Here is a 13,258-nt window from a genome sequence, read left to right on the forward strand (position 1 = left end):
TTTAGGTAGTATAAATAAAGGGAGCAGGAGGTTAAAAGGGTATCAATCAATTTGGTGTCTGTTTGAGCAGAAACATTGGGAAACATTCGACAGTCTCGAAGTGCCCGGAAATCTGTTGTAACCGTTCAATTTCTGTTCCAATTCCATATTGATTCAATTGTGTTCATCAAACCATCGAGGGGACATCAAACGCTCGACCTTTTCTGCTCGCATCTCTTATAGGAACCTCTTGAGGTTCGAAAAACGAAACAGGTTCATTTCAGGAATTCCGGACACAAACAGCAAAAGAACTAAATGCAAGGAGTCATGGGTAATCAATCATCCATGCATGAATTGCCGGAAAAGGGCCAACTGGAGGAACCATGGCTGTTGTCCTAAGCGGATGATCTTAAGTTTCTGGGTTCTGTTGCCAACAAACGTATCCAAGACACGTGCCATGTGTTCAATTCTAGGCGTCTACAACAATTGTGACCACTGAGTTTCTCAGGGCTGATGTCTTGCGGTCGCAATTTGCCGGGATTAGTCACCCTTCCGGAAAAAATGTATCCAGGACACATCTACACCAGTTTAGGTTTGGTACATCGACTATCAGCCATATGTCTTTGCGAGTTGGTTCTTTTATATGCAAATAATCATTAACCAATTTCCGGAAGGAAAAAAATGAATAGGTCTAACCAGAAAATTAAAATGAATAAGATCAAGAACTCCATTGAGACAAAGATCTAGAGTGTGAAGTCAGACAGTGAAGGTTTTGATCGATTGTGGATAGTGTGGCTGGAAATACCTTTTTTCATGGATCAAAGGCGATTAATCAATCCAGGTTGCACCAACCACCTTAGCCATGAAACTATATGAATCTGCCCATTCGTCAATCTGCAAAATGAATTGATGAAGGTCATATATTATCAGACCATGAGGGTACATCAAACCCCCCCAGTGACTGTTTAACATTTGAGGTCACACGAACAACTTACGACTTCAAAATTCGTAGCAGTTCTTCCAAAAATTTAGAAAAGAGAAACCTGGGTTTGAATTTCTATTCGAACCAGTTCAAGTTTCAATCTAGAAAGTATTCGTTTGACCCTAAGATCCCGTTTCGTTTGGGGGATTAGATTGGATTTGTAGGGATTTGGTATTTCACGGGATTTCATAGAATTTGCTTGTCACGATGTTTTAAAATATGTTAAAAATACTTGTTTTGTGATGATCAATTAATAGAAAGGTAATTACATTATTTTTATAATTTGTTTTTACAAATTATTTGTAAAAAAAGGAATTCAATTCCATTCCAAATCATACAAACTGAACACACCAAAAATTTTGATTCCTTCCAATTCCAAATCCCCACATGAAATCCAAATCCCTAAAAAAACATTTCATCAAACCAAACGGCCCCTAGAAGTAAAATATGTATCATTCTTTACGTATATTATATATATGGTTGGCTTCAGGGAAAATCACATAAAAATAAAAGTTTGAGAAACACCCTAATAACCATTCATCCGTACGGTGTGCACATGTGCACAAAAATAATTTGTCCGGTATACATACATGCGTAGAAAGCAGGAAACATTTCCAATTACTTTTATGCATATCTGCAGACCGTGCAAATGAATGGTTATTAGGATGTGCACTCTATTTTCCACTTTTTTGTGGTTTTCCCCTGAACCCAACCCAACCCTATATATATATATATATCAGTACTAAGACGGTAATAAAAATTGGAAACTTAAAATCGTACCACTTTCTTTGTGGGGCGTCCAGATCCATGGCCAGCCTTGCAGTCGATTCTGCCAAGAATTGGGTTGGTCTGTGGACTATTCTCCAAGCTTGTGCACAGCACATATTGCATGGTCTAACAAAATGTGTAAAGAAACAACTATTAACCATATGCCAACATAAAAAAGAACATGCAACTCTAAAAATAACCAGAAATTATCAATATACTCTGTTGCCCAAAACTATCATACGTTTAATAAATGAATCATGCATTCCTTCTGATCCAAATAAATGTAATCACTATTATTTATCCGTTGTTTATGGAGTGGAAAGAGTATTCAGTTGGTATATCACAAATGAACACACATGAAGTTTGGAGAGTCAAGAAGAGATGAACAAGAAGTGAAAAGGATTGGATAGGAAACAAAAAATGGAATTACAAGTTGGGTTAATTATTGAAATACCTACCGCCAGTAATTTCAAAGTGTGCAAGGGCACAACCCTGTCATCATGATCGGCTGTCAACAACAAGGTGGGAGGATACTGATGAGAATTATCAGTAGAATACTCCCATGGTCTCCTGACATTATGCAGTGGCGAATACCTGATAGAAAAAAAAAACCTTTTAACTTGTAGCAAACATATTCACAGATGATAATGTGAGTACTCAGTTGTTTAAATCAAGCACTGTCGATGACCTTGAAGTGGAAAGGAAATGTAATGAAGGTGATAGAATGAGAAGAACCCTTATCAATAATAGCTTTAATGATAAGAGTCCCACTGATTCCACATAAAGTTATGGGCATGCAAATATAAAACAATAGGCTACACAAGAAAAAATAGAAGAACTAAAACCAACTTCCAAGGAATTGTTGACTTTATTCTCAAGTGCACCATCAGAGGTGGACCTAGAAATTTTTTCAAGTGGCGGCATCATTTGACTATAAGAAACAAATATATGGATACTTTTTGCAAAATCGTCATCTGTTTGTTGGTTAGTCAATTGCTTTTGATATGTGAGGTCTTGCGTTTAGGTCTTTTATAGCAATTTTTTTTCAGAAACATAATCAATCTGAATTTAAAAACTAAGAAGATGACACTAATGGGATTCGAACTCGGGTCTTGGGTGGAAGAAAAACCTTGCAAACCAACTCTACCAAGGGAAACTTGTGTCTTCATTGTAGTTTCAAAATATATATGGTGGCACACAACAAATTGATACAGTGGCACTTTTCACGACCCTATAATTTTTATACTGCGACGGAGGAACAAAGCGGTGACCCGTGTCACTGTATCCAATAGAGTGGGTCTGCCCATGCCATCATGGCCCCAAAGCAAAGAGTCCAGGTAAAAACAAGTTGTATTGATGTTTTAGTGTTTACAATTTTATTGTCTCATGAGATTGGGAACTGGAAGCAGTTCATCCTCAACTAACGGTTTAGGATCCGTTTACCCAAATGCTTGCCATTGCACTTACTGGTAAGAGTCAACACTCTCACTTACCTTACCAGGTAAGATTCGAATCCATTAAAACGGCATCGTATGCAACAATTCATCCGGTAAGCGCTAACCATTTAAGAGTCGTCACTCTCACTTACTGGGTAAGAGTCTCGGTCCTTACCATGTTCATCCGGTAAGGTAAAGTGAACCAGTAAGCGCTTACCGGGTAAGCATTTAGTAAACGGACCCTTAGTTAACAGATATAATATTGCTCACTTGATTAACCAATGGAATTCTTCTTCCTTATCCGAACAGCCATAGTCGGAAGTCCATGCATGACCTAGCAAGGGGGAACAAACCCAAGATAATAAAATTATGACGAAGGTGTAACTATAATTAACTGAAATCACACAACCAGTCTTACCGATTGTAAACTTGTGAAACCTAAGCATGTCCATGACACCAACATGGGCAAGTGCACAACCGAAGAGGTCAGGCCTCTGTGATCATAAAAAACTAGAACTTCAATTGTATATTCATATATTAGTAGTAGATGCATCTAGAATTCTAGATATTTGAGCATTTGCATGCAATCCAATTAAGTACCTGATTAATGCAAGCCCCAACTAGGAGCCCACCATTGCTTCCGCCTTCGATTGCCAACTTTCTTGGCTGGGTGTAACCGGAAGACACAAGATATTCAGCACTAGAAATGAAGTCATCAAAGCAATTCTGCTTCTTTGCAAGAGAACCGTCTTTATGCCATTCTTCTCCATATTCTCCACCACCGCGAATGTTAGCCAGGCAGAAGGCTACACCTAAGTGCCTCATTAGTACAATACGACTGACACTAAAATATGGTGTTAGACTAATATTAAATCCACCATATCCATATAATAAGCATGGATGCGATCCATCCAGAACTATATCCTTTCTGGCCACGATGAACATTGGTATCCGAGTACCATCTTTACTAGGAACGAACACCTGAAAGAAGAAAAGACTAATCAAGAAAAGGCATCAAGACGTTTTGTAGTTGGGATTGAGGGACACTGCTCTTGCAGAGAAAGACAGAAGCCAGCATGCTACTTATTCAGTATATCCCCGGTTCAGTTGCATAAAGCAATATCATAGCAATCAAATACATGAATTCCTCAAGGGAAAAAACAGTAAAACAGCAAGCAGAATTAGCAAAACTCCAACTTCTAAAGAGACCTGATATGCACAAAGATGAGAATTCTGTTAGATTTTAAAAGGTCCGACATTCACACACACGGCTTATTTAGTACCCTTGAGTTTTTACTGAAGATGAATGTAACTGTATCCCTAAATATATGCACTATATGAAATGAATGATGGCGCTCGTAATTGTAGAAGGTTGTGGACGCATACAAACATATGATGCCTAAACAATATCTTCTGAGGTGCTCAAATATGTGATGGTTATGTTCTTGAACAAAACAGTTAACATGGTTGATTGTGGAAATCGCAGTGATAAAGCGGTAAAAAAATTTAGGTTCATAAAAAATACCAAGTTTTATATCCAAGAAAACTTGATAACATTGTATGCCAGTACATACCAAGTAATACAAATCAAACCACAAAAGCATTCAAGGTGGTGGCCATAAAAAATAAGAGTGAAGTTGGTGCCAGTCGAAGTAGAAGTCCAGGGTGGTGGCTGGTACAAAAGAAGAGTGAAGCTGGTGCTAGTCGAAGTCGTGTGGGCTGGATCCCAATGACTTGGTGCAATCGAAGCTTGAAAGAAATCAAGAAAAAACGGAGTCTGATCTCTGATGAGTGATGAGAATTGAAGCTTAGAGCCTTGGATGAAAGGGACGATTTAAATTAGGTCAACTAAAAGTCTAAAAGAGTCGGTTGCTTTAAGCCTTATGTTAGGCCAACTAAAACTAAAAGAAGCCCAACGAATATTAAACCAAAGCCCACTAAATACTGAAAAACCTGAATCCCCAAACACAATAAACAGCCCAGGAAAATTGCGGTTTAACGGACAGCTATTTAGGAGCAAAATTGTGGTGAATAGCGCCGCAAAATGCGGCACCGCTATACACCACCGCTATTTTAGAACCGCTATTCCTCTAATGACCGCAATCCACTATTGCATCGCTATTTCACCTCTATTGCAATGCTATTTACTTGATATAACTTCATACGCACATAGTAGAAAAGACCATGGTGCACCATGCATCCAGGACTGGGGAGGGAACCTTTCAGAAAATTCTTAGATTTCTCAGTGCTTCACATATATGAGACCATCTAACCAAATCATAGACTTCTCGTGATAATAAAGACGAATTCTTTATACATGATATGGAGAAATGGTCACCATATCCTATTTTGTGGTACTTAGAGTCACCTGTTTCCGTACAGATTGCTGAGAATGTCCCAGCATCTGAAACATACATCCTTGTGAAATTCACAGAAAACAAATAGAAAGGCCCAAACTGTTGAAGTTTGTTAGTCGGTTAGCTGATAGTTAGATGTTTACATGGCTTTCTGTTTATTTCATTCTCCTTGTATAAATAGTGAGACTCTGTATTATTTCTTTTTCATTCAGAAATAACAACTTCTTCCCCTTCTCTCTCTATGTTTACGACTCTCTATTTTTCCATTCTTTCAAGTCTAAAACAAACTTATACATACACAGAGTATATTCTTTCACTTGAAGGACTACAGTAAACTGAAATCAAGCACAACTATATTCTTTTTTTAAAGTATATCATATTTATATTCTTGCTGCAAAGATACTATAATACTATAGGATTTGAAGACGCTCACCTGACTGACATGAAACTCTGTCTGATTAAATCCAGGAACCACAATTTCACGAAATATCTTCAAATCTGGAACCCCACTTTCTAAATTGCACTGGTATATGACACCAGGAGTGAGGAAGCTCGTGAAGGCAATAAAAAGTAAGCTATCTTTCCGGCGTGCACTAACATCATCTACACTGCCGATGCTGATGGGCAAATGATGCAAAAGGGAACCACTTTGTAAATCCCTCAACTGCAAGTCGTGTTTGCAGTCACTCAAATAACTCACTATGATTTGATTTCCATTGACAGCAACAGCTGATTCAAGCACATCACTTTCAGCTTGCGGAATGACCTCAGTCCATACGTTTGGTTCCTTCAGATCTACTCGAACCAGCTTGTACTTTGGAGCATCTTTATTCGTCAGAAAGGTGAAAACAGTGTCATCATTTGCAATAGCTTGATACATTGCTTCAAAATTGTCAATAAGCTTAATAAAAGGAAGGCATTTCTTTTCTTTACACCCTTGAATCCCACCAGGCAGAGTAGAGATATCACAGTAATAAAATTTGTTGACAGGATCACAGCCTTCATTAATATAAAGAAGAACAAACTGCACAAAATTTGAACATAATCAGTTAGAATGACAATGATACAAACAAAATCCATAACAGAATTGGAGAATGATTTGTATCAACTACAAACAATCGAAGGGTTACAATCAATTTCCAGGCACTTCGAGACTGCCTGATGTCCCCCAAGGCTCTCGCCCTACACACACATAACTGATCCCCCCTTCCTCTAACCGCCACCTCCCTTTATTTGTAGTACCTAAAGCATGTACCAGTGTATTAGACACTTGTACCATAGTCTAATATGTTTGACTAATTTTACTAAAATACCCTGGTATAACAGGCAAATGAGATACTATATTTTCAATATGGATCCATTTATCATCAATCATATGTAGCCTATATACAAACAAAATTTTAGGACTTCCAATTATGCGTCACTAAGATTCTTCTGACAAAGGGTTTCTACTTAACTGCAAGTGGAAGACACGGTATGCAATTGAGTAAACAAGAAATTTGTTAGTACACATGCACACCATTCCTCTAATTGCTGGAACAAAGGACTCAACAATCCTACATATCCCAACCCAGATTAGAACATTATATTTGACCTTTCATAATTAGAAGAATCTCCCTTATTGCATACTATATATATATATATATATAAGTTGACTCTACCATATACTGCAAACACCAACCAAGATGACTAACTAGAATTCTCCCTTTGTGCATACATAAACAAATTAACTTTATCACATTGAGAATGATGCCACTATAGAAGGCACATCCACTAATCAGAACAAGAATCTCTGGTCAGTAGAGACCACTTAAAGATTCATCAACGGCACTGAATACACACCAGAAGGGCAATAAGACAGCATTTACTAGGAGACCACAAAGCCATGATGATAACCTTAGTAACACACTCATCAGCAATTCAATCTGACAGCACTAATAAACTTGAGATTGACCACTAAATATCCTCCATTAGAGCTAAAGTCATCATTATGAATTTGCACGAAAACTAAAAAATAGTCAAAAGCACCCCCAAAAAAAAACGATGTCATGCTTGATGCTCACATTGTAAAGGTAAGGGTGGAAAAAAGTGAAGAGATACTTCATCAAATTAGACAACATGGACACTAGATTGAAACATCCCAATAAGCTAAGTATGCGTACACCTAATTTGGAACTGAGGGAGTAGTAAAAAGGACATCATATAACATTGTAATATACCAAAGGGTTATTGGCCCAACGGTACCCGGGTTACCGTTAACTTCTGGGAAGGTCAAGGTTCAAGCCTCAACAAATGTGAGAACAGTGTGTAAGTTTTGACGTACATAAAATATTATATGCTTCAAAAAACATTGTAATACCGTAATGTTTGCTCTATCAAATCACTACTTTTCCAATGTATGAGGACCATTTTCAGCCTCCCCAATCTCTCCTCACCATGGAGATTGATACTTATACAATTGTTTTTGACACCAAGCTATATTGCAGGCCAATGATGAATGACAAACCCTTTATCAAATATTTCCACCCAAAGGACGGTACATGGTACGATTATGGTTCTATCGGCTTAATTCTCTACACATTAGATTTGTTAATGATTATTATGTTTGTGAAGTGAAATACTCGACTCAACAATGATCTCCATAACTGCTAATAACCTTTGTCCTTGCCGTATAGCCTGTACGCACAGGGGAAACAAATATACAAACATATGCTCAGGAAGACTACTTCAAATAAAATGGTTATAGTTACGGGTCAAAACTTCAACTAGCTTTGAAGTAAAACAACTTACAAAGTCATTTTGAATTTACACAAAGCAACCCATGTTCAAATTTTTGAAAAGCATCATATTTAGAGTCTAGGCAGATATAGCAACTTCATTGAAGCCACTAATTTCTAGTCGTAGTTAAGAATTTGAACTACAAACTATATTTAATGTGATCTTTAGTTGCTTAAAAAACCAAGAGTGAGATTAGTTCCTTTTCAGTGATGACTGATATCAGATCTCCATGAAAGTTAACATAATGAACGAGGATCTTAAAGATATAAGAGCAAGGAAGTAAACAGGCTTATAAGAGCATAGAAGTAAACAGGCTTATAAGAGCATAGAAGTAAACAAGCTCAAGCCTAAACGTAAATTAATTCCCACCCGGTGACGTTAATTTGTCAGAATCGTCACAATTGAAGTTGCCTGAGTGAGATTCAATTGGCTGAAGACATTAAAAAACTTGCAGATAAATCAACAAAGGAAGGTGGAAACAAAAAAGTTAAAAATAAGAAAAGTGTTATGCACTCCATATGTTGCAAACTGCTTAAATTCAGTGCAGAATAAAATAAACAACCAGTTATTGCTCCATGAGTAGCTTCACGAAAGGATATTAAGTCTGTTACCTTCCCATCCTCTGTTACAGAGGCTCCAAGTGTGTACTGTGGATTATCAGGGTTTTCCCAACATAAAATATCCTCGGATTGATCTGTACCCAAGAAATGATAGTAAAGCTGATGATCAAGATTCGTGTTTGTCTCTGTTCCAGCATCCAAATTTTCTCCTTCCCTATCAATCACCAATATAGATGCTATCATGTAACTATATTTAAGAAAGTGTAGCTATTAAACTTGAGTATTATATACACTTGTTAGAAGACAACATGAAATTAGCTCTAGAATGTTATTGACCCAACCCCCAACCAGGAAATTATTTAGACAAAGAAACATAACAGCTAAAATTAATGTAGTTCGAATTCAAAGCATATGATTAGAAACATTAGCAGATGTAATTGGCACTTACTTCGGAGCTGGGTAGCGGCTATAGAAGAAACCTTTGCTATCATTTGTCCAACTAATACCCGAAAATTTGACCTGTAACAAAGTAGATGAATCAATCAAGCACAAGTGACCTGTAACTAACTTGGGGGGAGGTTTGTTGTTATCTTTAGATAGAAGGTTTAAAGGTATCAACAGCACCTCATACATGAGGTATCAAATTTAAGGGACTGTCCTAAAGTAAGGTGCAGTACACTTTTGAGACAATCATAAATTTTGGTCATGAAAACCAAAATTTAATTTATACCAAGATATGTTGTGTTTCGCATAGATAAAATAGTACAAAAACAGAAAGTGACTACACATTCTTCCTCACAAGTATCTCACAAACAGATTCACATCCATGCATTGCAAAAATGACTCCATAAAAGAAGTACCTAAATCATTACTCACCCATGACAAAGTATCAGGCTCAACTTTCTTGTCCTCGATCCGCATTACTTTGACGGTGACCCAATCACTTCCACTTGAACTAAGAGCATATGCCAAATACTTAGCATCCTCACTAACAGCATACGTACTCAATGCCACTGTTCCGTCATCACTTAGTCCATTCGGATCAAGCAAAACCTCTGCCTCTCCATCCAAACTATCCTACAAAACCAACAAACAATCCCAAGGTACTAATTTGTCAATTGTACTTGCTCAAAAACGAAAAGATCACTCCCTCCATACCGAAGAAAAAATGGTTTGAGAAGAGAGGAAGAGTGACCTTTGTAATAACGGCCTTCAAGTATATGTATATCATCCTGTTTCACCCATACTAAAATCCAATCACGCCCATTTGTATGGTTAACGGTAAAATTGGAAACCCATGGTAACTTACAGTTAAAAAATAGAGATGTAAACTGGACCAAAAGGAGAGTGCATCTCTTCCATGAAAAAGAAGGATCGACTATCACTAAACATGTGAATTTATTTTACTAAAAGCGGCATTTAGACTTTTTTGACACCAACAAGATAGAAGGTCAAGAGAACTTACTTGACAAATAAGTTTCTAGTGAAACTACCCTATCCATAGAAATGTCGGATTTTTATTCCCTGTTATAACGTAGTAAACTACTAATAAACATGCATTAGATCAATTTTGCTAATCACGTATTACTCAAATGAAGCTATAAGCAATCAGTTTACCACCGTATCTAAGTTAACTTCCACAAGATATCTAATCTACAGTATCATCATATCATACCTGCATGTAGAGGACTTTCTGTGGTTGAAGTCCAGAATTATGAAAGTAAAAATATTTATCAGCTTCTCTAAACGGAGCACCATACTTAGGATAGTCATAGAACTTGGTAAGCTTATCATGAAGTTTTTCCCTCGTCTCACACTTCTTAAGCACAGATTCAGTCAAATCCACCTGCTTTTTCACAAATTCTTTCACCTCTTCAGAATCTGGATCTTCAAGCCTGAAAATAAACATCCGATAGCAAAATATAGATTCCACAATCAGACTTGATACACTCTTCTTCAATCCTTAAAAAAAGGAGATGCTTCTTTGACCATCTTTGAAATTAACATTCATTCTTAAAGTTTCCAAGAAGATATTGATCATAAATCTTCAAACTTTATAACAAGTACAACAAAATGGAAATTTCAAATAACTTCAAAATAATTAAGAACTAAAAGAATGATGGTCCAACATCCATATCGATTTAGCATTGAAAATGTACTTGAAATCTAGAAAACCTAGTCACGGGAAGTCCTAGAAATAGAAAAAGGTTTGCGTTAAGTTCGAACAAAATCCACATCAAGTGTGTTCTTAAATGCACTATAGGTTTGACATCGTCCATATCTGTATCAAAGTTTATTTTCCTCGAATCAAGGTAACAATCCATTTGGAAAAGAAGAGCTACACTCGGACTTACAAGTCAAAATGAATTCCACAATTTTCAAGTAAAACTATAAATTTGGGCAACGATTACTCAAACAGCCTAAAATAAAATCAATTTTGCTTTCAATACGTAGATAAACAAACTCATGCATCTTTTTTTCCGTTTTCGAAACAGATTTAGAATCAATCAGTAGATAACTAAAAAGAAGAATGAGATGTAATAACATCGTACCATCGATAAGGATCAGGAACAGGGACACCATGGTAGGTATCGACAAGGGATTCGTCACGGCGGATAGAAGGATAGTGAAGAGGTTCGTCGAAGAGAGAGAGGGAACCCATTGAAGAGAATAAGCGGAAAGAACGAGGATGAAGTTTGCAGTTCAAGTGTTCGACGTTAATCCGCTTGGGTGGTAGTGTTGAGTGTTTGAGTCGTCTTAAAAAAAGACGCGAAGACTTTGCGGTCGCGGTGGGAAGAATGGCGCGCGCGTGGTAAGCACATGACAACATCGCTGGTATGCGGGTCTCTGCCAACATCGATAGTATAAAACTGGAATTTTGCTTCCTTGTCCTTGTTACTAATTCATTATAACAACACTTTATAATACACCGACATACATCTTTATTTTAATATTTTGTTTTATTTTTTTATCTATATTAATATAATATAGTTTTATATATTTTTAAAAAAACAATAATATTTTTATTTTTGAATAAAATATAAATTTAAAAATATCATACAAGTTTTAAAAAATATATCAATATTAGTATCAAATTAACTATTTAAAAGTTATAGTTTTTGTAATTTCTTTAATTCAAGTTTTTTATTATAATTTAATTTAACGTAACGAAGTAATTTAATTTAGGTTTAATAATGTAATTTTTTATAAATATAATCGGTAAGTATTTTGTTATAACTTAATGATTATCTTAATTATATTTAAGATTTTTTATATCTATACTATATTATAAAGCATTTGACAAAAACTTTTAAAAAACTTTTTTATGCATAAAGTACTGTTTATTAATGCATATTACTTAAAATTCAGGATTACAAGTAAATTATGCATAAGTACAACTTATTAAAGCTATATGTTTGAATTCGTGTAACTAACTGCAGATAAACATAATCAAATAGAGAATAAACATCTCATTTTAAAATATAAAAAATCTAAAATATAATTAGGATAATTATTAAGTTCTAACAGAATACTTAATTATTATCTTTATAAAAAATATTATTAAACCTAAATTAAGTTACTTCAAATTTATATCTTATTCAAATATAAAAACATTATCGTTTTCTTAAAACCACATAAAAAAAATAAAACGAAACATTGAAATGGAAATGTGTCTCGATGCTTTGCACGAGTATCCTTCTAGTTTAAAATAATATGTTTATCAAGTATTTAATTATGTTCATCCACAGTTAGTTACACAAATTCAAACATAAAGCTTTAATAAGTTGTACTTACGCACAATTTACTTGTAATCTTGAATTTTAAGTAATATGCATTAATAAACAGTACTTCGTGCATAAAAATGGTTTTTAAGAGTTTTTGTCAAATGTTTTATAATACAATATAGATAAATAAATTTAAGCCTAAAATATATATGGTTTTTGTTTCATGTGATTTATATTTTTAACAGATTTTGTTCTTTATTTTATTAAAATTAAAAAGGTATTCACACAATGCAACAAGATACATTTCAATTTTATTGTTTCTTGTTATTCTTCTATTGATATAATACAGTTTTATGTAGTTTTGAGAAAAATAATAATGTTTATTTTTTGAATAAAATATAAATTTAAAGATATTGTAATTAAAATTTTAAAAATATATATTGATATTAAAATCTAATTAACTATTTAAAAGTTCTCGTTTTTTATGTAATTTCTTTTATTCAATTTTTTTATTTAATTTAGATCTAATAATGAATCAATTTATTTTTGGTTTAATAATATAATAATTTATAAGTATTCTATTAATTTAATAACGAATCAAATTTATTTTTAGTTTAACAATATAATTTTTTATAAAGATAAGAATTAAAAATTTATATTAGAACTCAACGAT

General features: G+C 34.9%; 1 protein-coding gene across 5 annotated transcripts; it reads right to left on the reverse strand.

Annotated features, from left to right (window-relative positions):
- Positions 1-590: 590 nt before the first annotated feature.
- On the reverse strand, positions 591-11,747 carry LOC112508698 (prolyl endopeptidase-like). Of its 5 annotated transcripts, XM_025113400.1 has the most exons (13): positions 11,413-11,592; positions 10,170-10,755; positions 10,056-10,092; positions 9,737-9,937; positions 9,309-9,379; positions 8,912-9,074; positions 5,956-6,546; positions 3,766-4,146; positions 3,584-3,659; positions 3,436-3,499; positions 2,188-2,323; positions 1,742-1,855; positions 591-873 (listed from the first exon to the last, which is right to left on the reverse strand). In XM_025113400.1, the coding sequence occupies exons 3-13, from the start codon at positions 10,089-10,091 to the stop codon at positions 808-810; spliced, it is 1,899 nt and encodes a 632-aa protein (XP_024969168.1). In that variant the 5' UTR covers position 10,092; positions 10,170-10,755; positions 11,413-11,592; the 3' UTR covers positions 591-807. The 5 variants fall into 5 exon arrangements, with proteins under 5 accessions (XP_024969168.1, XP_024969166.1, XP_024969167.1 ...); XM_025113398.1 differs by lacking the exon at positions 10,056-10,092 and having other exon boundaries at positions 10,536-10,755; positions 11,413-11,747; XM_025113399.1 differs by having other exon boundaries at positions 10,056-10,755.
- Between the last annotated feature and the right edge of the window lie 1,511 nt (positions 11,748-13,258).

This window comes from Cynara cardunculus (assembly GCF_001531365.2).
Source record: "Cynara cardunculus var. scolymus isolate 2C chromosome LG 3, CcrdV1, whole genome shotgun sequence".
Taxonomy (NCBI): domain Eukaryota; kingdom Viridiplantae; phylum Streptophyta; class Magnoliopsida; order Asterales; family Asteraceae; genus Cynara; species Cynara cardunculus.

Excerpts from the sequence above, each read along its gene's own strand:
- LOC112508698 (XM_025113398.1), bottom strand. The coding sequence starts at position 11,717 with ATGTTGGCAGAGACCCGCATACCAGCGATGTTGTCATGTGCTTACCAC. Across the intron at positions 4,147-5,955 it reads CAGAGTTTCATGTCAGTCAG|GTGTTCGTTCCTAGTAAAGA; the intron begins GTGAGCGTCTTC and ends TTCTTCTTTCAG. Across the intron at positions 2,324-3,435 it reads GAATTCCATTGGTTAATCAA|GTATTCGCCACTGCATAATG; the intron begins GTGAGCAATATT and ends TTTTTCTATCAG.